The sequence below is a fragment of the Cyrtonyx montezumae genome, unplaced genomic scaffold, assembly GCF_038088225.1.
Source record: "Cyrtonyx montezumae isolate F1298 unplaced genomic scaffold, pur_monq_1.0 scaffold_20, whole genome shotgun sequence".
Classification (NCBI taxonomy): domain Eukaryota; kingdom Metazoa; phylum Chordata; class Aves; order Galliformes; family Odontophoridae; genus Cyrtonyx; species Cyrtonyx montezumae.
The window spans coordinates 1,685,517-1,712,980 of NW_027071937.1; the positions used below are offsets into that span (position 1 = coordinate 1,685,517).

Genomic DNA, 27,464 nt, shown 5'->3' on the forward strand with positions numbered 1-27,464 from the left:
ATTGTATGCCAAATTGGTGCCGAGTGCTTAGTTATGTATATGCCAAATTTAGTCTATACTATTATACCCAGTGGGTGGCCGTAGACAATCAGGAAGTAATTAGTTTTGCTGGAGGTTGTTCGCCTGCCTGGTTCGCTGTGCTGTCTGGGGAGCGTCTTGCTGCGCTGCGTGAATACCGTGGGCTTTGAGTTCAATACCGTCTTTTTGTGACAAGCTAATAAGCTGTCTGCATGGCGGCCTGTAATTAGCACTGTCGATATTCATTTGGAAACGGAGCCCGTGCGGAGTGGTTCTGCCGATGGCGCTTCCCTTTGTCGAGGCTCCGCTCCCACCTCAGCCCCGAGGGACGCGGCCGCACGCCGGACGGGTGGTGGGAGCTGAGGTGCGTGGGGAGCAGTGGGGAAAGCTCACGGTGCCACGTGGCCATGCCCTGAGCGTCCGTGCTCACCTCGGGGGTCCCACTGCTGGAACCACCCGTGGTCGGGGGCTGCGCTGGGGGGGTGGTGCTGACATGGGAACGTGGTGGTGCCGCCCATGGGCAGCGTTCGGTGCCTCTGCAGAACCGGCCCAGGGCTGCCAGGAGGGAACTGCCTGAGTGTGGAGCAACTTTTACCTCTGTTACACAAAGGAAACTTTCTTCCTCTTTTTGTCGGAGATGCTCACTCCATTGAAATGATTGGCATACTGGAGAGCTGAGAAACTAAATTGTTTATACACTAATGAATAGAAGCTTGATTGCAAGATCCTGTTTGGAAAATTATAGTGCTGAATTGAAGCTGTACAATTACATCCAAAATGCTGCATATTCATTTCATCTGCTTTGCATAGAGATTAACAAGCGAGCCCTAAAGCAGACTCTGAAATTAAAGCTAACACCAGATTTAGTCACAGGTTACAAACTAAATGGCATTGTTTGATGGATATGAATCTTTACCACCTGCCTGCCTGATGATTGCTAGCAGCTTACCAGACAGCAGAGGAAAAAGTTTCTTCCCTTGCAGGAAGCACAATAAAGCGCGGGGCTGGACGTGCCCCCTCCCGGCATGCCCCCCAGGCAGATGGCTGCTTGCTTCCATCCCCTGGGAAGGGCAGCTCCGGCCCCTTCTGCTGGAGGCTGCAGATTTGCAGGACTGGGTGCTGCCTGGGGATGTGGTGCTGCAGGTTCCTGTCCCCACCTTGCTCCCATCCTCTGGAGCTCTCGCTCCCTGTGTGCCCAGGCTGAGCGTGGTTTGAGGGCCAGAGTTTGGCTTGGAAGCAGAAACCAGGGAATGAAACAGGGCAGTGTGTGTGCTGGGGGCTGCCTCCTCCCATCCCAGAGCCCTGACCCTTTAGGGTGGGCAGCAGCTGGGGGCTGTGTCACAGTGTCAGTGCTGTATGCTGGCAGGGGATGCTCTGGAAATGGTCCCTGTCCATGGTGAGGAACCTGGCACCCGTGTGGCAGTGTGTGGTGATGGGAGACCTCTTGTCACTGTGAGGAGGAGCAGCTGGGACCAGGGCTGTGACAGTAGGGGAGTGCAGGGACCCTCCCTGAGGGGACTGGGCTGGGACTGGGGCTGCCTTGGATCCTGTGTGGGATGTCACTTAACTCTGCAGTACCAAACTGTGCCCAGGAGCACTGGGGCTGAGGGATGAGATTCTCCCAGTGAGTGAAGCAGAGAACATGGCACCAGCTCTGCAAATTCGAGGCATTTATTTTCTTTAAAAGTCAGTTACCAAACTGCAGTGTACTTTATTTCCTAAGGAGTGGTCGATCTGTCTCTACCACGCTAACACACCCACAGCTTTACAAATCCACAGCTCTCATTGCGTTTCCTCAGCAGTGCTGGTGATGCTGCAGCACTCTGCCTTCAGCTCCCATCGGCAGACCCTGGCCAGCGCTGGGCCCTGCTGGGATCCTGTCATTCTCTGTGCTGGGTCAGAGCAGCTGCTCTGAGCCTCCATCTCCGACTCTTCCCCAACTCGAGCCTCTAGCACCTTCCCAAACCTCCTCCTGCAAACAACATGTGGAAGATCGCCTCCCAGGGTCCCTCCCCAGAACCTGCTCCAGCACATGCTGATGAGGGATGCACCAGGCATTGCCTCGGCTCTTCCTGCAGGGCTGGGTTTCTTCCTTAAACCTTCCATCTGCAAACTCATCCCCCAGACATTCACGCTTCCAACTTCACACTGAATCATCTCATAACACCCCAACACGACAGAGCAGCCCCCACCTGCAGCCCCAAAGCTCTCAGAAGGGTGCACGTGGAACAGCTGCCTCTGCCACCCCAAGATAGTGGAGCACCTGCTGTGGCATGGGGCCCCATCTTCCCTGTGTGCAGTCACCCTGTACCAATCTTTTGCAAGGTGGCCCCAGTCTGCGTGGGCAGCAGGTGCTGCAGCATAGGAAAAGGCACCTTTGGAGGGAGGCAGTGGTGGCATTGCTGCACAGGGACACAGCAGTGGGGCAGTGAAGCTGCTGTCTCCAAAACAGGACTGGTCTCAAGGCAGCGAGGTGTCTGCATCTCTCCCTCCTGAGGCCACCCCACCACACCGGGGCTGGGGGATGTGGTGAGAAAGATGTGGTGGCCCTGGGGCTGTCTGCAGCAGCAGGGATGTAGCAATGAGTGCGACCTGTGCTTCTGCCAGGCAGCAGAGGTGAGAGCTCCCTGGGATGGAGACCCACATGGCACCTCCGACCAATGGAAGGACAGAGCACAAAAGGGCCGGGGAAGCAGGACAGTGTGAACTGGTGCAGACTGGCAACGGGCTGACCAGGTTGCATTCTGTGCTGCGGCCCACGTGTGGCAGGAGGAGCTGATGCATGGAGCAGGGACAGCAAAAGGACCTGCCCCAGGCAGGGCACGGGGACCCTGTCACCCCAGCGTGCACTGGGGGTGGTGTGGAAAGAGCCACTGGGGCTGCCTGCCAGCCAGCTGCCAGTGCTGCGTCCAACTAGGAAGGGACCCTGCTGGGCCCCGCAGTACTGTCCAGCTCTGGCTCCAGCAACTCATCTTCTGAGAAGCTGATGTGCAAGCAGGTGTCATCTGCAGGAGAGAACGGCAGCGTGCCGTCCGTGGGGCTCAGCAGTGCGGCCAAGTCCTTGCTCAGAGCATCAGCAGCTGCAGGGTCATGGATGCTGGATGGAGGGGACATGTGCCCATTCTCTCCAGTCCTGTCCTTGCTCAGAACACGCTGCAAGGTCCCAGCAGGGAGGGGCTCCGCGCTGGCAGCAGAGCTCCGTGCAGGAGTCCTTGCCTCGGGGTCCAGGAGGGTGAGGGAGGTGGCAGTGATGCTGGTGAGGCTCACGTGGGCAGTACTCTCAGGCTTAATGTCCACTTCTAGGCTCGGGGAGGTCTTGCTTGACCTCTTGCGTAGGATGGGTGGCGGTGGGTTGAGCTTGGGAATGGGCTGCTGCTGCCTGGGAAGCGAGAGCAAAGAGGAGGTGATGGGCAAGGGTTGACATACCTGCACACAAGGCTCGGTTGAGCTGCCCCTGGCTGTCCAAAGGACAGACGCATCTTTAGGTGTCATCAGCACAACGCACTGCTGTGTTGGTTGGAGCTGGGCTGCAGAAGGGATGCAGCACTGGCTGACTTGCTGCAGGGCACAGGAGCAGGACAGTATCCCCCATCCCCGTTCCCACGCGGTGGATGCCACACCAGGCTGTGCCCTCCTGAGACCCCTTCTGTCTGAGCCCACCCTGAGCCGTCCCCGCGAGTTCAGAGCTCTCCCTGCCCACAGAGCGGCAGCTGCAGGCGCAGCTCCGGCCCGTGCTGCAGTGCTGCGCGGGGACAGTGCCGGGTTAACGTACACAGCTGGCACGGTGCTACGCTGTGCATTAGGGCTGACGGGGGCACGGCGCTCGGCGGAGCCCCACCTGTCCTCGTCCCCTCTGTCCGCGTCCTCCGCCTTCTGCCGGCCGAGCAGCGCCAACTCGCTGAGCTCGGAGCCCTCCACGCGCCGGCTCAGCCCCTCGTGCCCCGCCAGCCCCTCCGCCCCGTCCTTGCTGCCGAAGCCGGGGCCGTTCCCCTCCAGGCCGAGCAGGTTGAGGTAGGAATCCCCGGCTCCCGGCGCCGACAGCGAGCGGGGCCCCACGGGGCTGCCCAGGACGCTGGCGGGGGTGGAGGTGGAGGGCAGGGCGATGTCCAGGCTGTAGTGGTTCTTGAGGTTGAGGGACAGCGACTGCGCCAGGGACAGGTTCTGCAGCGAACGGTCAACTGCGGGGACACACGGGGGGACGAGGGGCGGTGATGCGCGGCGGGCGGCCCCGGGGCTGCCGGTGCCCGCTCCCCGCGCTCGCTCACCCGGCTGCCGGCGCTGCGCCCGGCTCTCCAGCGCCTTCAGCTGCCGCACCAGCAGCGAGACGTGCTGCAGCAGGTCGCGGTTGGTCAGCAGCAGCTGCCGCACCCGGGCCTGCGCCTCGATGCGCGCCGCCGTCTCCGCCGCCAGCTGGTCCTTCAGCAGCTGCACCTGCGGGCGGCACGGGGCTGCGGGGCCGGAGCACTCCCCGGTCCCCGCCGAGCACCCCCGGAGCCGCCCCCGAACCCCTCCCGGTCCCGCGGAGCTGCGCGGCGCTTTGGCGCCCTCTGGCGGCCACGAGGAGCAGTGCTGGGGGGGTGGGAGGGGAGCCGGGAGTCCCCACGCCACAATGGGAGCGGCCGCGGTTTGTAGGTTTGGTAGCCTGAAGGTTTGATGGTTTGTACGGACATCGCTGTGCAACACCGCGAGCTGCCCCTGTACCCAGCCCCGCTCGACAGGGAGAGGAAAAGGGCTGCTGTTGCCCAGGGGAAGGTGGGATGAGTACCTGAGCCGCCGCCACCTGTGTCTGCTGCTGCTGCTGGAGGAGCTGCTGCTGGAGCAGCTGGAGGCAGTGCTGGGAGGCCAGTGGGGTGATGGAGGCCGAAGAGCAGGGGCTGCCCGGGCTGAGGAGCTGCTGTGAGCCGGCTGGGTACGGGGAGCAGCTCTCGGAGTCCTGGCACAGAGACAAAGACACGGTGAGAGGATGGCTCAGCTCATGCTGGGGCTGTTCAGACAGTGGCTCCCCAGGTGTTCGCTGGGGCCCCACGCTGACCCGGGGATCACAGCTGCCCCCACAGCCCTGGCACTGTGTGGGGCCAGGTCAGCAGTGGATCTGCATTTAAATGGAAAGGCGCAGTGAAGCCCTGCCTCCTGAGCCAAGGAAATAAATCCAACTGAATGCATTTCATTGCAGCTGCTTGCAGCCAGGCCCTGCAAGTGATACAACTGTGTAAAATGAAATAATGCCATTAAGGCAGCCAGGAAACACTCCCTCAAACAGCTCTGCAGAGCAGCTATTCATTACAGCTTGTCCACAGCCAGCAGCAAGCACACCCTCAGCCCCTTTGCGGCAGGGGGTGCCCTGAGGGATTTTGCTGGTGGGGGGAAGCAGTGAGCTGTGCTTGCTGCTGGAGCATGGCCAAGCAACTGCTGCAGAGCAGACCAGACACCTGCCTGCATGGCATGGAAATGCCCTTCGGCAGGGACACCGCTTGCACTCCACCTGTTACCTGGATGTTGCTGTCCAGCTGGCTGTGTGGCACGGAGCAAGGTCATGACCAAGTGGTGCTGCTGGGGGCAGCCAGAGAAGGGCACCAAGAAGTCAGGGGCTCTCCCTATAGCTGTGAGCAAAGGGTGTCCCCCCGACCTGGCCCTTACCTGGCAGTTCTTGTCTTTGGAGCCCTGTCCAGGTTTCAGCACGCTCAGCTCGCCCCTGGCAGCGGGCAGCTCTCCTGCTCCTCTCTCAGACACACAGATGCCATCAGAGTCAAGGCCAACTTCGTCCCCATCTGTGATCTTGGAGCCCTTTATCTGGTGCACTTAAAACGAAATGGAAAAATGAACCAGAGCCCCCCCACCACAGGACCATGGCTGCCAGCCAGGGCTCAGAGCAGGGCTGACATGGCAGCCCGGGGAGAATGGCCAGGACTTGCTTTAGCTTCCACCTCCATGGGGCCCAGGTTGGGGAGGTGCTGGATCAGCCATGCCCCCAGACCATTGGGAATTGCTGCCACTGCAGCTGGCCCACGAGGACGTATCACTGCAGCTCCCCTCACCCCGACACATCTCTGCTGCCACCCAGACCCCACAGGGAGCTGAATGTCACCTTCGGATGGCTGCTCCTCGGCCGACTTGTCGCTGGCACCATCTGCCTGGCCATCGGCGTTCTGCAGGGCGTGCTGCAGGCTCAGCTTGTGGCACACCTCGAAGGCCTGGCCCACCGTGCGCACCACACGCATGGCCTGGCTCTGCAGAGCACACCCACTGGTCAGCCCCATCACCTCCCAGTGCCCACCCCAGGGCCTGGGCACCAGCACGGAGCATCCCACCTTCTTCTTGGATTTGAAGACGTTGCACCTGAAGGAGTTGTTGGCACCGTCCCTTGCGATGTAACTGAATATTTTCAGGTCTTGTGAGTCGTGGGACACATAGAATATTCTGGGAGGAGGCACAAGAAGAGGTAAACATGCGTCAGAAGTTCTGCCCCTTGCCAGACTTCTTGGGCTCCTGTGCTTGCTAAGACCCTGGACAGAGTCCTGCTGGTTTGCCTAGCGGTGCCACCAAGCAGAGGGGCAGGAGATGCCTCTGGAAGAAGCTTCTCATCTTCAAAATACCCAGAGATCCCAAAGCAGGTGCTATGGAAAGTCAGTGCTGTCCTACTGGATCCTGTACAAGTTATCTATGAATGTGCAAAGCCCTGGCACGTACCTGTACACGGGATCATGCATCACCACCATCTTGCTCTCATCCCACGTCCACTCCTTTCGCTGCAAGCACATGGCAGAAGCAAAATTACAGCAGATCAGAGAGACCCAAACTCCACCATTCCCATGGGCAGGAACCATGGAAAACGGCACATCTGTCCCCAGCCAAGGGCAGGGCTGCAGCCTGACTGCATTAGCAGAGGCTGCTCAGTCGATATCTTGGATGAAAATAGATTTCTTTGATCATTTATCATATCTGGTCATCTGATCATAGCCTCCAGAGCTGAAATCTGTCCTAAAGATTAATTTATAGCATCAAATATGCAGAGGATTAACTCGTTTTGTGGGGCAAGGCTCTGAGTGAGGGCCTGGGGAGCAGGGGCAGCTGTGGGCTGTGTGTGGTGTGAGCCAGGCGTGGGGCTGTGCAGCTGGGGAAGCCTGCTCATCAATGAGGAAAAGAAACTGCATTTCCTGAAAGCCTTACATTTTTTGGTAGAAAAAAATATCCTCCCGCAGTGTCATTTCCCCACTTTTCTTCAGAGAGATTTTGCTATCTCTTTTTTTTTGTGTGTGTGTGTGCACGTGTGTGAAAAATTGAGGCTTTTTCTTGTGACAATTCAGTGTGCTTGCTAAAAAAGGCCAGTTTTGTTTAGAGCTGTTCTGAGCAGCAGTGCTACGCAGACATGCCCCAGCTGGGAGCAGCCTCACCTTCTGCTTCTTGCGCAGGATCACCTTCACGCCATCCACAGACACGATGATGCTCACCTTCTTCTTCTTAATGTTCTTGGCTTTGAATTCATACTGATGGGAAGACAAGCACAGGTTAGAAGAGTGGTGGGACTGGAGGGGGAGCTGGGGCTGTGCAGTGTCAGTGCTCTGCGTGGAAATGTTCTTGTGTGTAATACCGTGGTGACAGAGAGGGGCTTTGGATGCTGGTGCTGATGCAGAACCACCATCACAGGTAACTGCAGGACACGGCTGGGGACTCTTAGTTGAGACCCCAGAGGAACTTCCTGGCACGATGGCACTGAAGCACCCTGCACAGAGCAGCAGGACCCCGCAGCAGCAGCTGGCTGGGGAGGTGGCACTGGCAGCACATGTCATGCAGTGATTTATAGCATCTCCAGTGCCCTTGCATTTCAGTGCTGCAGTGCATGGCGAATATAAAATCCCTTGAATTGCAGGGAGGGCCAGATGGGTGGCAGTAACACAATTATATCTCAGTCGTTGACATAATCACATTAACCTTGGTGTGCTCAGTATCTCTGGAGAAAAACCCAGCTCCTTATCTGCAGGTGTCTGCAGGCTGAACTCACCTCCATTTGTGTTGAAAATTAAACTGCTGGCTTTTAAATGCTGGTTCTGATGGTGACTAAGAAGAATGGCAGAGCTTTCTACTCCTAAGATCTGTATTTATTATGCTGATCCCTGCTGGCCCCACTTCAGGCCCAATTTTCAGCTTCCCAACAGCATTTTGACACCCCATGTTTTTCTACCATCCCTATCTGAAATCCAGCTTTCCTGGGCCACATCCTCAGTACACCCACACCAACACACAGACCTGACAGTGCAGCTACAGCATGTGTGATTCCAGTCTGAGAGGCAGAACTCAGACTAAAGCTCACCTACACTGCGTAATTAGACACCTAATTAGCAACCTTATCTCTTGATAGAGTCGCAGAAGCCGCAGGCAGCGGTTCAGACATCAGGGGAGCCCAGGCAGCTCCTCTGGGAGCCTGGTGCTGAAGGACCAGAGTGCAGTGCTATGGGTGCAGCACCTAGGGGCTGCAGAGCAGAACGGAGCTCCCCAGCTCCCCAGCAACCAATGTGAACCATTCTGGCCTTAGAGGCAGAAAATGGGATGGCAGTTCACGTGCAGCAGGCTTCTGATGGTATTAGACAGACCCCTGATTAAACCATAGCCTTTTGATCTCCCCATGAATTATTACTCAGAGTCAAGCTCTTTAAAAACCTACCTAGAGTCCCACAGTGCGTGAAGCCGGAGCTAAATTCACCACACATGTATTTTATTTATAGGGAGGATTGACAGCGATGGGTGAGGAGGTGGCAAGCCAACACGCAGCGTGGTGCTCAGGCAGCCTGCATCAGTCCTGCAGCAGCAGTGGGCTCCTCCAGCCCCAGCCCCTCGCTGTCCCCCTGCCCCCCTCCTGGCTCCCCCAGGCACAGCTTCACCCGCCCGCACTCAGCTCTGCCAAGCTGCTGCTCCTCAGCTGCTGGCACGAATGTCAATAAAACCCAAAGAGATTGTTCTGCCCGCTAAAGAGCTATTTATCTTTCTTTGTACACAAATGGCTGGGAAAATACTAGCTGAGCTTTCCAAGAAAGAGCAATACAGTGTATTTTCCCCTTGTAGCAACAGGGGTGCAATTACATTCAAACAAGGCTCTTTACTCAGAGGCTTTAAGCGAAGTCCAAGTCTGGGTTTTGCAGAGATATTTTTTCTCTCAGTGTTGGACAGAAAGCAGAGAGCCAGGAGCAGCAGCAGCGCACTGCCAGGAGCCCAGGGGAAACCTCCAGGTGGTACCGCTGTGCAGCCCGACCACGGGACGGCCCCGGAGGGCACCACTGGGTGCCAGGGCCATCTCTGCCCACAGCAAGCAGATGGGATGCAGCCCCTCATCTCATGGCTGCCTCTCCAGCAGGAGTCAGTATTTTAACAAAACCTGGTTGATATAAGGACAAAAAGGCCGATGAAACAAAGCAGTGCCAGGATAGCACGCTGTCTCCTATCAGAGCGGTCCCGGGAGCATGCAGCTCCCAGCAAACCTTACACTGCTGCCAGAGATCAAGGTCTGCTCACTGCAGACTTTATTTCCTATTTTATTTCCTATTATTGAATTGCTGTGACTTTTTTTTTTTCTCCAAATATGCAAACCCAGCAGCGTTCATCTCCTCTGCTGCTTTCTGAGATTCAACAGTTATTCTCTTGCTGCTTGTGTTATCCTATGGGAAAATCCCCTCCAGATGTTAAGGAATTTGGAGCTGCCCCTATTAGTGGAGATTCAGTGGGCAAACCTGGCAGTTTTATTAGCTATAGAGACAAGAGGGGGCATTTTATTAGAAATGCAGGTCAGAAAAGGGCATTGCATCTCATTTAATTTAGCAACTTCATTAATTCTATTTCTGATGCATCTGACCTGGAATACTTTCCATTTTTGCTTTTAAATCCCTGTGTTCAAGTCTCTGCCTTTCATATTGTCCCACACACTGCTGGCATGTAATATTAACTCACCCAAGAGCTAGAAACTGTATGACTGGAAATGTTAATGGTGCTGTGCAATGCATATTTCATCTGATAATTCCACCCAAGCAGAGATAAATTACGCATGCGGTTACCAGCTTCCATCTGCTGATGAAAGAGATGGGCTAATGCACATCTGAAATCATACGCAGTTTCCAGCGCTACGAACAACTTGCTTGAATAGAGTTATTCACAGAAACAGTTCTTAATGTGATTAATTGCTGAAGGTATCAGGGCCTTCGTTATGCAAATGAAAACTGTCATAACGCAGAGTTTGCAGGTCCTGGAGGCAGCCTCGTTCACACAGTGCCCCTTCCTCATGAACACGGAGCAGAAGGGGTGGATGGCCCAGAGGGAGCTGTGGGAGCCAGGACCCTCCCAGGACCCAGGGCAGAACATCGCTGTGCTCCTGAAGCAGGAGTACCCCAGTGCTGGAAGTGCTTTGTCTGTGTGCCCAAAGGAGAGGCCTGGTAATGGCCTGTTTCTTCTTGCAGCTGTACACTCCTCAGCCAGCTCAGGCTGCTGCCCAGCCCTGCTCCTGGTGACACGCAGCCCTGGCACTGTGGGCAATGGGACTCCGCCCTGCTCTCCTGCAGGAGGTTCTGTGGGGTCCCTGCCACTGCAGCAGGACCCTGGTTGGACCAGGACCCCGACCCTGCCATCCCACCGCAGCCTGATGCTGCACGAGTGCCACGCTAGGAATTCATCCCATGGCAAATGCAACTATTTCTGGTTCAGGAATGCTATTACCATCAATTCAGACTGGCCTGAATGGCATGGGGACAGGGTGTTATCACAACTTCTGTCTGAATTACTGATGCTTGGAAGGCTGCAGCTTGGAAATGACGCCACCACAACCTCAGCAAGCACAGATTACTGGTGCTCCCAATCTGACAAATGAGCACTGGCCGTTCCCATACCCTTTGGGCCGCCGGCTGCAGCCCAGCCTTAAATCCCTCTGCAGAGGCACCGCATTCCCTGCTGCACACCTCTGCCAGGAGGACACCCACACAGGTCACCTTGAGCCCGGCGGGCTCTGTCTGGAAGCCACAGGCTCCTGCCCTTCTCTTTGCTGCTCCTGGAAAGCCAGCACTGCCCGAACTCTCCGTGGGGCCATGGGGCCATGGGCGCTGTGAATGGGGCTGGGCATAGTCCGGGGCTGTGCACAGTAACTGGGCAACACGCACACAAAGCCCGGCAGGAAGCAGCACGGCCCAGAGCGCACCTCCTGCCCAGCAGAAAAATAAGAATTTATGGTCCTTGGAAACATAAAACTGCCCAGGGGAAAGCAGAAACCGAGCAGGGAGTACAATAGGCAAGGAGAATGCTGGCAAAGTACCCGAAGTCTGTTATTTTTTCTCATTTAAATGAGCTCTTTCCCCCAGCTTGCTCTTTGTGGGCACCTCAGGCCGTCCCCGCTGTGACCTGGGGCCCGGGCACTGCTGCAGCGTGCAGCAGCACTGACATCCCTGATCGGGGCTGCAGGGCCGTGTGCTCGGCCTCAGCTCTGATCAGCGCTGGCAGGGAGAGCCCTGTGGCTTGGGCCAGCCCTGGATGACTGATCCATGGGGTGGCTGCACGCTACGTGCTCCCCACATGGCAGTTCTGCTCAGGTGCGGGAGCTGGAGACAACTTGTCAAAGATCTGTGATGAAAGGATTTATGGGGAAAGCCAGTCCGTGACTCAATGTCTCCTCAATACACCTCATCCAATGTATGGGAAAGTGTTTCCTGGCCCTGGCTCAACCCAGCAGGCAGGCGGTGGCCAAGAGGGGAGCTGGGAGCAGAGGTCCAGGCACATCTGCAGAGGGGCAGGGGATGGACCCCAGGATGATGGGCCCCAGCACTCAGATCCAGCTGGAGGCCGAAGGCCAGCCCTCCTCAGCCCCTCCCCACACCCCATCACCTCCTTGGCAGTTATGCTTCTCATTTTCACCTGGACAACACACACCAGTCCCAGCATCCCAAGGGAACAAGAGGCCTTAATGGTCCTGACCAGCCCCACCTGGAGCCTCTGTCCACACCCACACAGAGTACATTGGCTGCATTTAAGCACAGCTCTGGGCATTCGCCCCTCTCCTGAGCTCCAGTGTGGGTATGTTGGTGTGCAGGTGAGCTGCAGCCAGGCCTGGCTATGGACTGGCTGATCCTGACTTCCCAGCATGGCCTTAGATGGCTGAGCTGTGCTGCAGATTGGGAAGGGGTGAGAGATGAAATTGCAAAAACCCTATTTAAGCTAGGAAAGCACTTGTATTTGTGGAGTTTCCATTTTGGCATTGTCAGTGGTATATGGGTGGGTCTGTGCTGCAACTCTGTGGTTGTGTGCCCCCAAAACCCCAGGCCAGCAGGCAGGGCACTGCAGCTGTATGTGGCTGGATCCTGGCTTAGCTCCATCATAGTTCCTAAAGAAGCCTCTTGAAAGATGCCTGTATTTGGGAAAGGGCATGTGAGCTTGGCCCGGCTCTTCTTAATTCTGGCTTTGGCTATATTTCAGCTCTCTGCAGGGATTTAGGCATTTTCTGTCTCTTTTTATGATGCTTTTTAGGGGACCAAGGTTTTTGGAAGAAGCACCACCAGGAATGCTGGGCATGCCTGGCCTGGCTGCCTTGTGCGCACTCCTATTTTAGCTTTGGGGACCACCTCTGGGGTGGTACACGTGAGTGAAAACACAGGAGTGCTTGGGGTCTAGCAAAAATCTACCCTGTATGATGCTGTACCACAAGCCACTCTCCTACCAACGATTTGGAAGCTGCAGGGAAGCAGTTGGTGGGACCAGGCTCTCTGGATGCTCCTTCCCAACAACAGCTTTCAGGCTCCAGTTGTATTAAAAGGAGCACTGTGTCATTGCTTCAGCTTAGGCAGCTTTTTACAGCCCCTGCATCACCTCACAGACACTGACATCCCACACTTCTGTCCTTCACCCTGGTGGAGTGAAGGTCCATGGAGAAATTGAGGTAAACAAGCACTGTTTAGGGAAGAGTTCTTTTCAGGAAGGAGCTGCACAGCTTAGCAATACACGTCTGACCATTTTCTGCTTTCATAAATATTCAAAGCCAGCAGCACTGGGAGCTGACTAATCTGGAGGCTTTCCCCTGGACAGAGCTTTCCTCTCCTCACGTTCTTTTGCAGACATGAATTCTGAGCCGTAGCTTCTCCCTAGGATGGGCAGACGTTAACTGGAGTCCTAGCATGGGAAACTGAGGCAGGATGATTCATCAGGAGTTCACCTGGCAAGTCAAGGCAGAGCAGACAGCTGAAACTGGGAGTTTCCAGCACCCACTCATGGTGAGCATTACACATTCCCCATTGCACAGTGTGTGCAAACCTGTGGTCACCTGTGAGGCTGCAGTCCCCTCAGCCCACCCAGCAATTGCCAGAGCAGCAGGGACCCCATCCCATGCTGCTGTGGCAGAGAGAAGGGCTGCCTTTATCCATGCCGCCTTTGCTTTCTGGGGGACAAATTTTACCCCTATGATGTCTCCAGCTGCTGGAGTTTCAGGAGGCTTTTGAGGATAGCATGATCTTTCTATGTAAAGCAAAAGCAAAGAGTGTGGCCAGAGTTCAGCTGCTCCCCTAAGCGAGTCCAGCAGATGTGGAGTAGAGCACCCAGAGGTGAGAACAGAGTGGCTGTGGACGATGGGAGCTGGTGGGGTACAGGCAGTGGCTCTCTCACTGGGGTTTTCCACCTCTGAAAACAGCCAAGCTGTTCTGAACAAAGCTTCTTTGCCTGCTCCTTAGAAGAATGGTGGGATAAAAGCAGCCTTTTCATTGCCTCCTCCCTGTCAGAGATGCGATGTGCTGAGCCTCATCCTGAGGCACACAAGCAGCTACACAGCCCAGCACAAGGTGACATCATCTGGCCTTTGGTGCTTCTCTGACAAAAGCACCATTGTGTGACTGTCACTTCCAGGACCCCCCTGCTGTCCTCAGGTTTAATAGGGAGCTTTCCCACACACAGCTATTCTGCCCTTGTCTTGCCAGCCCCAGTTCATAGAGAGGCTGGGCCCCTCCCTACCTCTATTCATTTACAGGAGAAAACAAATTACCTTTTCTGTCTGCAGTGCTACCCATCTGTAAATGGGGGCTGGCAGCTGGAGGGAGGGAGAGCTGTGTGACAGTCAGTGCTTTGCACTGGTGAACACCAGAGCAGCCCTGCAACACACCTGTACCCTGGTGTGAGCCCCTGGTGCCTGCAATGCATGAATGTTTCTGTTACTGTGCCATGCTGTCCTTTAGCAGCTGCTCAAAACATCATCATCAGCTCTTCCCTGTCTTAAGCTTGAGTGATTAATTAGTTTCAGTAATGAAGTAGTGTCTTGGGATCCTACCCCAAAGGACTCTCATGTACCAGGCACTGAGTGTACATGAACGTGGTTCTTATCCCAAAGCTGCTGAATTACTGCAGACAAAAAGTGCTAATTTCATCAGAAGCAGGTCATGTTCACCTGAAATAACCCTTAGAAGTGAAATTGCAGTTATATGCTGAGATACCTTCAAGTAATTCTGCATTTCCCTATAAGCAACAATGTTGAGCCCCTGGCAAAGAAGGTCTCCTGTTCCTTTATGCAGTGTTTCATATCCCGGTTGTCCTCTAGTCTGGGTACACAGGACAGGAAGAAGATAGAGACTGCCTTTGCCTGGGCAGAATTCATCTGGAGGGGCAGACTGGGAGAGCTGTGCTGTGTGCTATAATGAAGAGGAAGCACCCGTGCTCCTGAGGCTCAGTGCAAGGCAGGTGTCACATGTGGAAGGCAGAGAACAGGAGGCCGTGTGCTCCAGGTGGTGAACAAGTGAGCTCCTTGCTTCCAGGAAGGCCAGGTATCCATCCTCACAGCCTCTGTGACTTCTGCCTGCTGGGGAGAGATGGTGTGCTGCTCGTGTCTGCCTGGCTTATTCTTATCTGAAGGAGGAGGAGGAATCTAGTTTACTGTTGAGAAAATCTGGAGAAGCTACATCTGCTTTGCCAACGCCCTCTTTTGGCAAATGGTGCAGGGAGGGACCATCTCCTGGCTCCTCACTTGCTATCATGCACCACAAGCATTTTGGGTGCTGTCATCCCGCCCTGCATCTCGTGGCTTCTGCTAGCCCACTCCTAGAGGAATTAGCATTTTCTTTGCATATCTGCAGCAGATGTAGGAAGCTGGACTTGGCATCTCTAGCTTTGAGCAAGGAGAATTCAAGCTAGAATGAGGACCTGACCTCCATTTGCATTCAGAAAAAGCACTTGATTACAAACTAGATCAGAATGAGAATGTGAGGGATGCTGAGCTGCTTAGTGTGCTGCTTGGTGCGGGCCAGGTTTCATGCCTCATTTGCTAGGTGCAATCAGGCCCCGTTCTCTTTCACTGCAGAAAGCCCTTTGCTAGCTCAAGCCCCGATGAACTGCTCCATTTCTCAGTGCTTTCATGAACAGCCTTGCCATGTCCTGGTCTGAGAGTCTGAGTCTGAAATAATCTGCTTTATTCCCACACAAGGAGCCTTTCCTGTGTATCTGTTAATACTATCAATCTCCAACAGCTCCACTTGAGGAAACACTTCTCACAGCCCAGAGCTGCGAGGCTCCAAGCACTGTGCAGGTCTGCATCTGTGAGCACCAGCAGTGCAGCAGCTCCAGCCAGAACAGCCCACTGAGCTTGGAGGGGCCAGCAGCTGCAGGGCTGCAGAGGCCATGCCTGTAAGGCCTGTTAGCAAAGGCAGCGAGCAGTGCTCCCAGCTGAGCAGCCTGCCTCCTTCGTAAAGCCAGCAGGCAGGGCTACTGCTGAGATGTGGGTTGTAAGGGATTTCATAGAGCATGCCATTCCGGTTGACTTGAGAAGGAATCGAGGCTTCAGAATTGCCAGCAGACTGCAGCGACCCTTTCTGAGGAAGGGAAGGTCTCTGATTTCTCAGTATGTCCACAAAATCTTATTCTTCAATTTGGAAACACGACTCTTACCAGATGAGAGGAAAATTCAATGCTAATTGTGCAATTTCCCAAACTCAAGAATATAAAGCTGTTCAAGGACTCTTTTAGCCTCGGGGGAGCTAATGAGGTTAGTGAATCACGACGAGAAACACAGCACTAGTTCAGATAGCTTCTGCTGCTCTCGGGCAAAGGGGGCAGAAGTTAGGGCAGCACATGGGAGGGCTTGGACCTGGCAGCAGTCCCTGCTTCCAGCTTCACCTGCCCTGGGCTTGAATGCTTGGAAACAAGAGAACAGGAGACCAGCACTGCCCCAGGCAGAAACGTGGAAAGAATCCAATGTTTCAGGTATGGAGTTTTAGGCCTCATAATCATTAACCACAGGAACCTGCAGCAGGACCAAAGCAGTGCCCTGGGGCCACTGAACCTTGGTGCTTTGTGTTCTGCAGCAGGTACAGGACAGAGCTGCCCTACTCAAAGCAAGTGCCCCAGTGCCATGTTTCCTGCTCTCTGCAGGGGAGAGGGCAGATGTGTTTATGGAGTCTCTCTGATCCCTCAGGAACGGCTATGTGAAAGCCCTTAAAGGATTTAACAGCGACAGAAGGATGGAGGAAGGGAGAAGTGATTCAGGTGTCCTGAAAACAGCCAGGCAGTTGCCAATTAGTCCAAATAACCCATCTGGCCCATGGAAACACCATTCAGAGAATGCCTAATCGCTGCCATAGTAAAGGAAGAAAACCACTGTGTGATGCCTTTGAAAAATTCCCGTTCCCTCATCGAAGTATCCTACCCCCCAGGGACTCATTCAAGATTTTTATTCTGTAGATTTATCATTCAGTTATTTGGTGAAAACACGAAGTAGCTTGTCACAGTATTATGTTAAGCAGCACGGGTTCTGTTTGCCTTCAGGACACATTTAGTATAGAGCTAAAACAGAATGAAGGAAATGAGTGCATAACCAATCATGCTCTTGTTAGCAAATCTTATTCTGCTAGGCTCATTTTTGCTTTGTATGGTGCCTCAGGACAGCGATCCATAAAGTACAGGGGGCTCTGACACCAGACAAGAATCAGGACAGCATCTATAAAGGGGCATCTATAAATGCACCCATCCTTGTGGCATTAGGCACAGCCCTTCTCCCATACAGACACTCAACCTTAGAACCAGAAAGGCTGATGTCAATATAAACTCATCAGATGTGTGAGTTGAGCCTCTCTGCTTTCCCAGAACCGTGGAGGCACTCCATGCCGTGCTCAGCCCTGCTCCGTGTGCCCTTGCCCACACAGTTGTCACTCAGATTAGGGCTCCTCCTCATTAACAAGCTAATCCAATCTGCTCGCTACCTCTCCGGTTGCCATCTCAATTACATTTTTTCAGACACCAATAACGAAGCAGCTTTGAGCCATGGCTGATTGCTCTACAGCAGAACGTAATTTGAAAGCCATTACATTTCATCTCTGTAACGCTCTACAACCAGTAATACAGTTACTGAAACAGTGACTTTATTTCAAACCCGATAAAAGCTTTGTGGAGATCTCATATGCTGATACTTTAGCTAGTGAATCCAAAGGCTATTGTGACACAATGATAAAGCCACTGTATTTTACAATTAAAAGATACCTGCCTCAAAGCCAAGATCAAACATCAGACAAGGAGTCTTGTTCTATTTAGTGCTAACATTTTAATTTAGCTTTTATCTAATTATCATTAGCCTTCAAGCAAGTGCCAATCTGTCATGACTCGTATGTGAAACAACATGGATATGCCTCGCTCATCCCACCCCTCTCTGGAGGAGCCATCCAGGTTTCAGCACTCTCAGAAAGGCACTGAGAGGTCACTGTTGCCTGGAGATGGCACATTTCACCCATCTGTTATCAATCGTATCGGTGTGCTGTCTGAGCAGGGTATGGGAACTGAAGCAGCTATAACCAACACTCCCTTCTGGAAAACTGGGTCATGAAGTGAGGCCACAGAAAGCTCTGAGATGTGCTCCATTCCAGCAGCACAATCACAGCGAGCTCTGTCCCGCAGCTCAGCAGTGGCAGAGAACAACTAATCACTGTCCTGCAGCAAGGAGTCCAGAGATGGGCTGGGTTGCAGACAAGCAGGGCACAAACCCACATGAGATCTTATAGCCCTGTGCACAGTGAGCCAGCCCCAGGCAGCAAGCAGGGGCTGTGCTCACCCCAAAAGGAGTTTGTTCCCCTCCTCTCACTCACACCAAGCAGAGCACAGCCAGCTCCACACCACAGCCACACAGTGCTGCTTAGGAACAGCACGCAAGCTGCCACTGCCCAAACAGCTCAGCAGGAGCTTCTTCCCTCTGTGCTACAGAACATGAGCAGCAGAAATCAGAACTAGCTCAGGTTGGGCCACGACGGGGCAGGCTGAATTCCTCCAGGAAAGCAGCTCCTACATTTTTAAAGCCAATGCTTCAGCTTATGAAAATTAAATGTTCTGTACAGTTAGTAAAGCAGTGCATATAGGAGATGTGCTTGAGCCTGCCAAGGTGACCATGAGCTGGAGATGACACAAAGCCCCACAGACCCTCACAGCTCTGCTGGGCCCCTACATCCCCTGGGCCTCCCTCAAAGCCCACCCTGATCCCTACGCTCCAGGCTCTGCTCGAGCTGCAACAAATAGAGGAAAACAAACTAACGAAGCATTAGGGTTAAACTCAGCTGCAATTAATGCTTAATTACCATCCTGACAACACTTGCTCTATTTTGCAAAGGCCTAAAGAGGTAAAACCAATTAGCTTAATCTTGTGTGATAGAAACCTTAAAGTGCCTCTGATGACTTTGGGGAAGGAACCCTGGAAGCGCCTGGAGGAGCCCTGGAGCTGAGCTAGGTAACGGGCACAGCCCTGCTCTGGGTACTGGCTGCATGGGAAGGGGCTGCACACCAAGTCATCTGCTCTCAATGCTGTCTAAATAGAGCAGGTAACAGGTAGTGGTACAGAGCTGTGTGGGTTGACAGAGAGACAGAGGTTCACGAGGATGCAGAGTAGGCAGAGGACAAAAGCTATCCGTGGTCTCTGTAAATCTCCTTCTGAGTGAAGCCTCTGGTGTCATTTCTCCAGTTAAGCTTTTGGTGTAGACTTGCAGCTGAGCACTGGCTGTAGTGTGATCACATCCTGCCTCTGCTTTGGAGAACAGCCAGAACTCACACCAGGCTTTGTGCAAAAGCAATGAGAGCAGGTTTGTACGTGTCACATCTGCTGGGTTAGGACACCTAAAACCGCTGCTCTCCTCTGAAGGCTATAGCCTGACTTGGGCTGCGTAGGTTTGATCTGATTTGGATCAGTGCATGCAGTCCTTCGAAGGTCCTCTAGAGAAAAAGGGAAAGGTGTTCTAGAAAAAGACCTCTTGGAGCATACTTTGCTGTAGAATATGTTCTTTCTTTCTTTATTTATTTATTTATTTTGTGAGGAGGAGGATGAGAAATGCGCGGGCTTAGGGGAAGCCTGTCTGCCTGAAGTACTCCTCTCATCTTTCCTAAGGCCTGATGCCCACCTTTATGCTTGTCAATGTAAGTGCTGATTGGACCCATGGTCACAGCGTGGGACTATCTTTTCCAGCACTGTCATTAGTGAATATCACTACGTGATGACAGTATCTTTGTTAAGGCCTTGTGTGAACTGAGGTGGCCCTGCTCTGCTGCCAGTGCAAGGGACCTGGCTGCCAACCCAGGCATGGAGTGCTTCCCCCCAACCGCAGCATCATCCGCGTCCTTAGCTGGCCGAGGCTGTGCTGACTGAAGCAAACACATGAGGTGCTTGTGTTTTACACCCTGAAGTGTGTAAGAGCTGTCACTCGTTTTTCCCGTATGCTCTCATAAATGAAAGGAAGGTGTATGGCTTTCTGAGAATTAAAGGTCCACGCCAGCAGCTTGAGGACTGCTGAAATAATTTAAGACATTGGCATTGTTTTCTTTCACGGCCCAGGGCTGTCATTAGCTGAGCACTTGGATGCTCTTCCAAAGAGGCTGAGAAGAAAAGCCCTCCAGGAACTGCAGCAGAATGACTCCCATCCAAAACCAACAGATCCTGGCACTCTACTGCGTGGGTCTGTACCAGGGCAAGCGTTCCACAACTGCACGGGAGAACTGCTACGTGTGAGCCTGAGCTTCAGCTGCAGAGAGCCAACCATTCAACTACAGTAGGAGAGGCTTCAGGGACTAACCAAGAAAAGCCAACTGCTGGGAGTTCAGCTTCTGTTTTTCTTTTCTGGGGGTTATTTTCAAGCTGCCCAATGAAGCCTGCCCAGCTCCTCAGACTGGGAGCTGCAGTGCTGCAGCAGAGGCAGGTCCCTGCCCCTTTGCTTTATCAGAGTCTGAAGGACTCTTAACTTCCTCTCATCTGGACATAAACTGATGCCGTGTCACACTTCAGCACTGACTTGCCAAATATCAGCCAGTAGTATGATTTACTGTGTGGTTGGGCTGAACTTCCTCACTAGAATACTGTATTGACAAAATACTGTACTGGCAAAATGCTGAGTCTATGCTTAAGAGCATGAGGGCAGCAAGAAGAATTGGGATGAGGGGGAGGTTGGAGCGAGAACCTGGTTCTCATGCCAAGGAGAACTCAGGCCTTTCTGATGTGCCCTGTGATAAGATTTATGGAGGTTTCCATTTTTCTGGCATACTAGGCTCAGGGTGGGCTTCTCAATTACATTAAGCCTAAAAAATATGACAGACAACAGAAGAAACAAGTTAGTCTGGATGCCTGCCTCCTCTTTGTTCATCCTGGTGCCTGGATGGGCCCAGCACCACTAGCCTGCTCCCTTATGAAATGATTAAGCTGAATAAGCAGCCCAACGTCGGGCTGCTTTCGAAGTGTTAATTCCTGCTCAGGTCCCAGAGAGACGTGGCAAACAGCCCTGGAGTCTCTAGGCTTTGTAAAATCCTAAGTGCAAATTGCAGAGAAGCTGACTCTGCCCTAAAGGTGATTAAGTGGAGTGAGTGGGGGCCCTGCTCCTCCAGGCTCTCCCCAGCCCTGCCCGGCGTGGGCCAGCAGCAGCAGGCAGATGTGCTGCTTGCTCGGTGTGCTGCCCGTGAGCCACGAGCGCCCAGCTGCACCGTGCAGGGAGCTGGGCTCCCACAGCCACCACCAGGAACCTGATCTGCCTGTCAGAGCACTGTGTGCTTATTCAAGTAGCAAACTTATTTCATCACCTCCCCTGTCAGGGCAAGAGGAGGTAGAGATTAGTTTGTACTCAAAGGATCATATAATAACATGGCAGCAGTATGCAGCTAATAATCCACTGGAAGGAACTGCAAACGTCAAGTTGTCTAGCTCTGCATAATGGAGAGCTATGAGCAGCCACTTCCCTGTTCCACCTCTTGCATTTGCATTCCCTCCAGTGGGAGCACAGAATGTGATGAGACAAGGTTGTCCAGCCTGTTGTGAAATGAGAATCTAATCTGTGACTACTGGAGAATTGCTCGCGATTCCACCAGCATCCATTCAGGAAGAAATACAGAGTTAAGCTCAACTCTGAGAGTGTATCTGAAGTCCCTGCTGCAGGACAGGCGGTGGTTGCAGCGGGCTGTGCTGAGCTGCTGATGCTCTCAGGGAGCAGTATCCTTCAGCACTCTGTGTGTCCATGGGTGTGCAAGCAGACTGCTCTGCTGATGTGCAGAGAATCCCACCCAGGCTCCCTGGCATTATTCATATGCAGCTGTTGAAAGAGCCCAGTGTAAAAGCCAGGATGGTACGGAGCAGCCAAGGAGCGTGCTTCTCAAGTACAGTTCTGCTTTTCCACCCTCTCTCTCACAGTGCTAGGTAGCTCTTGGTTTTTCCCTGAGGCAAGAGCCTTTAATCACAGACTGCAGACCAGCATCAGACACAGGAGAGGAAGGCAGCTGCAGAGCCTGTATGAGCTTACTAAGGAGCAACTAGGGTAACCAGCTCTGTCAAAGGCTGGAGAAAACGCAGCGCTGGGACCCATCCTGCTCCCCGTGCCCCTTTGGAGCTGGGGCTGCCCCGTGCCCAGCTGGCTGCCGGCCCTGCCTGCTCCCATGTCACAGGGCAGCAGAGGAGATGTTGTGCTAGGGGCTTGTACTGTGCCTCTTTTCTCTTCTGTTCCAATAGAGAATTCCAAATGAACACTGGAGCGCACAAAGGATGAAAGCTTCTGCAGAATGTGCCCTTGCCAACACTTGGCAGCACTGAGGTTCCCTTCTTGCCCTTGCAGCACAAACAGGCACTGCCACCTACAATAGGATGGGAGCAAAACACTAGTTTCCACCAATAGCTTCTTCCAGTGTCTCCTCCCAGTTAGAACTGGTGCTGCTTAGTCCATGGGAAAAACCTCCAGTACGGACCAGGCCTCTGCATGCAAATGAATGCTACATAAATAGCCCCCATCTTCCCTCCGTCCCTAGGTTGTGTACTCTGTGCACTAGAATTCCCTTCAAAGACCTCCCAGTTCATTCTTTATGCTCTAATTAAGGATCAGTGCCAATTAAGTATCTTCAATAGAGGAGCATCTTCCGCTCAGCAGCCAGGAAGTGTCTGAATGAGATCCTGCTGTACAATGCACACATGAAAAGGGAAGCCCTCCCTTCTTGGAAAGGGCTTCCAAGATTAAAAACCCAGTATAGAATACAAGATGCCTGCTTTAAAAATATTTTGTAATGAGATTAATTGACGGCACACATGGACAGCGAGTGCTTGGTCACGTGCTGTGTACAGCGTGTCAGCAACGAGGTGCTGAGCTGGATGCTGAGCTGCCCGGGCAGCAGCAGGTGTGAAAAGAGAGTAATGCTTTCTGGGAACTGCTATTGCAACGGTATCTGCCTTTTTTTGTTTGTTTTTTTTCCTGCATGAGTTAAAGGTGATAAGAAACCGCTTTTGCTGCGCAGTATCAGATTTAATGCCAGTGAAAATAATTCAGATGAAAACTTAGCAGTAGTCACATCAGTGTCTGCAGTGCTCCAGTAGCCTGCACCTGTGCCTCCTGTAGTTCCTCCCCTGCTCCGTAAATAACCGGGCAACTCCGACTGCTGCTGCAGTGTGCTCTGAGCGAGAGCTGTGCTGACAGCCTGAGCAGCCACAGGCAGGGGAACAGCATTTCTGAGCCTGGCTGGAGATGAATGCAGCAGCTCCCCAGCCACTTTAAAAAGCCCTTTCTAAATGAAAATGAGATGGTTAAACACTGCGGGGGGAAGGGCAGAGGAATAGGATAATCCCTTCAAAGCTTTACGTGGAAGATTCACAGACCTGCTTCAGCTGATGTGAGACATATGAACAACCTCAGAACCCAGACCCATGCAAAACTTCAGCCAGGCACAACAGCTGCACGGCCTTTTGGGGTACGTGCATGTGAAGTGGTTATACGTGGCTACATCTGCTTCACACTGCTAATCACTGCTAAATCTGGTGAGCGCTCACGGGCTGCTCTGAAGAAGAAAGGAGGAAAGGAGGAAGAGGGCAGACTTGATGAGAAGCAGGAACTGCAAAACTGCACTGGAGAGTGGGGAAAAAGCAGCAAGTTATTCCATAAGCAGCAGAATCCACAGTCTTGCCTAATGGGATTTACATCCTTAACATCTGCCAGGCCACTGATACACGGTATATAATAACATAAAGTATCTAGAACTGTCACTGAACTGCCCTGCTTTTGTGGAGCAGACTGTGTAGGAGCCAATTTTTGCACAGAGAGTGGGCAAAATAAATCAGAGGTTCGAGGAGCAGCCCTGTACCTGCTTGGCAGAGGCTAGGTGTCTGTGTCTGAGCTCTGCCAACAGCGATCCATCTGCAAAGCACAGGGGGCAGCTCTGTCCTGATATGCCTTGGGAGTCCCTGGGGAGGCACTACAGTGCTGACTGCTGAGATCTGAGCTGCAGAGGAAGGGGGAGGAGGAGGGAAAGGCAGAGCAGCGCACTGCAACCACGGCACTCCAGTCAGTGCACCCTTTATCCAGGTGAGGTTCAGTGCTTTCGGACTTACCCGAATCCTTCTCATGGCTGCCACGATCTCCACGCGGCTGCTGGGCCTGGGCACATCCAAGCTACCAATGTACTGAAAGACAGAAGGGTGAGATGTCTGTAAAATACTGTGTGAGTTCACAGTGCAGGCATCTTCAAAACAAACAGCGTCTGCCTCCTATTGAGCCCCTGGCCAGCAGAGTCCTTCAGCCCAGGTCTGGGTAGGAATACCTGTTGTGGATAATGTTACCTAAGTCAGCAGTCGTTACAGGGCTCTGGGCTCTGGGGGTGACCCCACTCGGGTTCTGGGTGTGCCCCTGCTCTGCGGGGCGGTGTCCGCTGATCAAACCACAGTTCCATGGGTCTGAAAATGACACCGTGCATCCTCTGTCACCCCTCCCCACATCTGCCTTCAAGAAGCTCTGAGCTGCACACATGTAGGAGCCAGCCAAAGGTGAAGCAGGAGGTGGCCGTGGGTCCCCAGCACCTTTCTGCCTCTGGCTGCCCGCTCCCTCATGCCATGCCAGCGTGCTGCTGCTGCCATGCGGGTCAGGGGTGACCAGCACACTGACAGCACCCGGGGAGGAGGAGCCCTGCAAACATTCAGAGCAGTAACATATATACGAACAGAGCCCAGATCGCTATGGGGCTGCCCTCGGGAGACCAGCACAGTAGCTGGCAGACAGCTGTGTGCTCACTTCTCTGCTGTAACTCTCGTGGCTTGCAGTGGGTTCTCGCTTGAAAACTTTTGCGTAGCAGAGATGCGATTTTCAGAGATGAGTTCTCCCGGCTTGCCATTTACTGAGCTTTTATCTGCCTCGAAATAAACACCACGAGCGATCTGAAAGGTCACCTGCTCCTTCTGACGCTTTTGCAAAGTGGCATTTTTAGGAGCAGCCCTTTCAGCCGTGCCCTTCACTAAATCACGGGAGACCCAAAGCAGAGCCGGACGGAGAGCAGCAGCAGCTCTGCACGGCCCTGCACTTCTGTGCACCGACTCCGAGCGGAGCAGCGTTGCTAAGGCGATGCGTGCCCGTCTCAGAATAGCGCTGGTGCCTGAAGCTGTCAGTCTGAAGATGCCCGTTTTGCTCGGTTAAAGGCGCAGCCCGCTCGTGTTGTGAGATGCAAAAGAAGGATTTTTCTTCTCGGCGCGGTCTGTGGCACAGCGAGCGTTAATTTAAATTAAAGGAAACCAACGATTCATCGCTTTTCTTCGCTAAGGCAGAGGGGTTTTTAAAGCACATGATGACCTGTCTGTTCAGATCCATCCTATCTCCTGCTTAAACCTTACAGCTCCTTTATCAGGAAAACGAAAAGGCACCAAATCCGTATTTCAAAGCTTTATTTGAACGTATTTCCCTTCTTCCAGCTCAGCAGACAGCAGCCACGGATTTCATGTCTAGTCGGCGTTGCCACCCGAGGGGGAGCAGACCCCAGAGCTGCTCCAGCGGGACGCAGCTCCTCGTGCCAGGGAATGGGACCGCGCTCCGCGCACAGCAGCAGCTCTGCTCAAGCTGCTCACTCGGCGGTGGTGCAACGCCAAAACCCCTTTCATGAGCACTACGAACTTTCCGTCAGCGTCCGTATTTCTGAGCCCCCTCCCCCATCACGCACACACGGTGTGTGTAAGTGCAGCCCGGAACGAACAGCTCAACGCACCGCGGTACCGATGCGGTGCGATCGGCGCTGCCGGGACCGGAGCCCCCCGGCCCGGGGGGGGGGTCTGCCCCTCTCGGCTCCCCAGCGCACGGGGTTTGGAAGCGTTAAACAGCTTAGAGAAGATTGCCGGGAAGAAAGAAAGGACCTGTTTGATTGTGATGTGAAGCGTGAAGCTCTCGCGGTCGCCTGCTGCTCACCCCTAGGCCCCGCGTGCTGCTGCGGGGAGGACGTGGACACGGCGAAACCGTCGGGACGCGGTGTCCGTGGGTTCGGGGGAGCCCGCCGCGTTCCCGTGGGCACTGGAGCGCGCCTCGGGGACGCGCGTTGGCTTTGGGGTCGCGGCTCCTGCGGACGGCGTCCCCCCGCCCCGCACCCCAATCGGGGTCCGGTGCGCGCTCCGCGGGGACACCGCATCACCGCCGCGGGCGGGGGAAGGCGGGGAAAGCGGGGCCCAGGCTCACCTTGGCCTGGAAGTGGATGCCGTGCTGGAAGGCCTCCTCGTTGTGCAGCGGGACGCGCGAGTCGCAGCCATCGTCCACCAGGTTGTACCGGTTCTTCACCGGCATCGCGGCGGGCGGACGCCTTCAAGCCGAGACGGATCGCCGCATCCCCGCACCCCTCAAGCGGTCGGGGTGCGGGGCTGGCGAAACCCGAGCCCGGCCGCGTTTTGAATGAGCGTCCGCGGGAGCCCAGCGGAGCCCCGGCCCTCGCCGCAGCGCCATTGGCCCCAAGTTCCCTCATGTGATGCGGGGGGCGGCCGCCACGTCGGCCCCGGACCGCCCCGGGCGGAGCGCCGTCGGGGGATGCGGCGCTGCGGGGCGGAGCGGGGTCGGCCGTGCAGTGCGGGAGCTGCGGGTACCCGCAGCTCCCGCACTGCACGGCCGACCCCGCTCCGCCCCGCAGCCCCCGCGGAAACGCGCTCTGTTGTTCGCGATGCTCCGCCCGCTGACGCTGCCCCGTCCGGGATGGCGGGTTAAGCTTTGGACTGATGGAGCGAGATTCTGAGCTGGTTGTTCCTTTGATGCTCAAAGCGCCCGTACAAAGCCCAGCTTCCCTGAACGCTGTGGGAGTTAAGCACCAGAGACAGCTTCTTGGCTCCGAGCTTCAGGAGTTCTTACAGGGGACAGGATGCTGTAGGCTTTCTGCGGGCGAGAGCTACCGAGGTTTCCTTCTCTGCTCGTACACGTGCACGTTTCGGTCTTTGCAGTGACATTCACTCTGCATGGAAACATCTCCGACGCAGCTGGGAGGTGGTGTAAGTCGGGCAGCGCGTCCTTTAATTGTCTCGTTGGTTGTTGCTCTCATCTGATCCCATCAGGTTTCTCCCAGAGCCACTCGGGAGCTGCAGAGGTGTGGGCATGTCTTGCTGGAGCTGTTCCTGCTGCCGGAGAATCGTCCTCCCTTCTGCAAACTGTTTTAAGCACTCATTTCTGCGCTGCAGAGAAGCAAAGATTTAAAATGATAAATAAGAAGTGACGTAGCAAGAACAACCACACAGTCACCCAGCAGCGATTTCCTCCATGGGAAATCACACCTGCAGCATGCCTGTAAGATCACAGCCACTTCTGCATGCTCAATATCACAGCGCATCTGGCTTTGCCATGCCATTTCCAGTGGCAGCATTAATGCTTGTGTTGGTGCACTCTGCAGAGCCATGTCTGGTGCATTTTCTTAGCTGCAGACTTTTATGTGGCACTGGGCAGCCTCGTGATTTAGGTCTAGCAGCTGAATTCACCTGCCAATCTTTAGCAGATATGTATTTGCCTGGATATAGAGAAGTGCTGCTTACGTTAAACAAAGTGACAGAACAAGACACAGTGTGCCCAGCACAAAGTCATGGAGGATCAGCATTTACTGCAGAGAAAATGAAGGCCAGAGAGACGTAACTGACTTACTGATGGCTTTATGGTACAGGTGGATCATCTGGAGCTCGCATCAAAGCAATAAAAGCTTTCACTAATTTCAATGACTGGATTTTATCTCTGCTATATTAACAATCATTTAGA

The 27,464-nt window shown here is 54.0% G+C and overlaps 2 protein-coding genes across 2 annotated transcripts in view; both read right to left on the bottom strand.

The window, feature by feature from the left end:
* The window catches only part of PTGS1 (prostaglandin-endoperoxide synthase 1), a 145,433-nt gene that overhangs the window by 76,355 nt on the left and 41,614 nt on the right, over positions 1 to 27,464 (bottom strand). The gene's annotated exons all lie outside the window — the stretch shown is intronic.
* On the bottom strand, positions 1,688 to 26,063 carry LOC136049208 (carboxyl-terminal PDZ ligand of neuronal nitric oxide synthase protein-like). Its single transcript, XM_065737297.1, has 11 exons — positions 25,920 to 26,063; positions 23,822 to 23,893; positions 7,410 to 7,502; positions 6,706 to 6,764; positions 6,327 to 6,435; positions 6,104 to 6,245; positions 5,656 to 5,816; positions 4,784 to 4,951; positions 4,284 to 4,449; positions 3,857 to 4,196; positions 1,688 to 3,397 (listed from the first exon to the last, which is right to left on the bottom strand). Exons 1-11 carry the CDS (start codon positions 26,022 to 26,024, stop codon positions 2,932 to 2,934), a joined length of 1,881 nt encoding a protein of 626 aa, XP_065593369.1. The 5' UTR covers positions 26,025 to 26,063; the 3' UTR covers positions 1,688 to 2,931.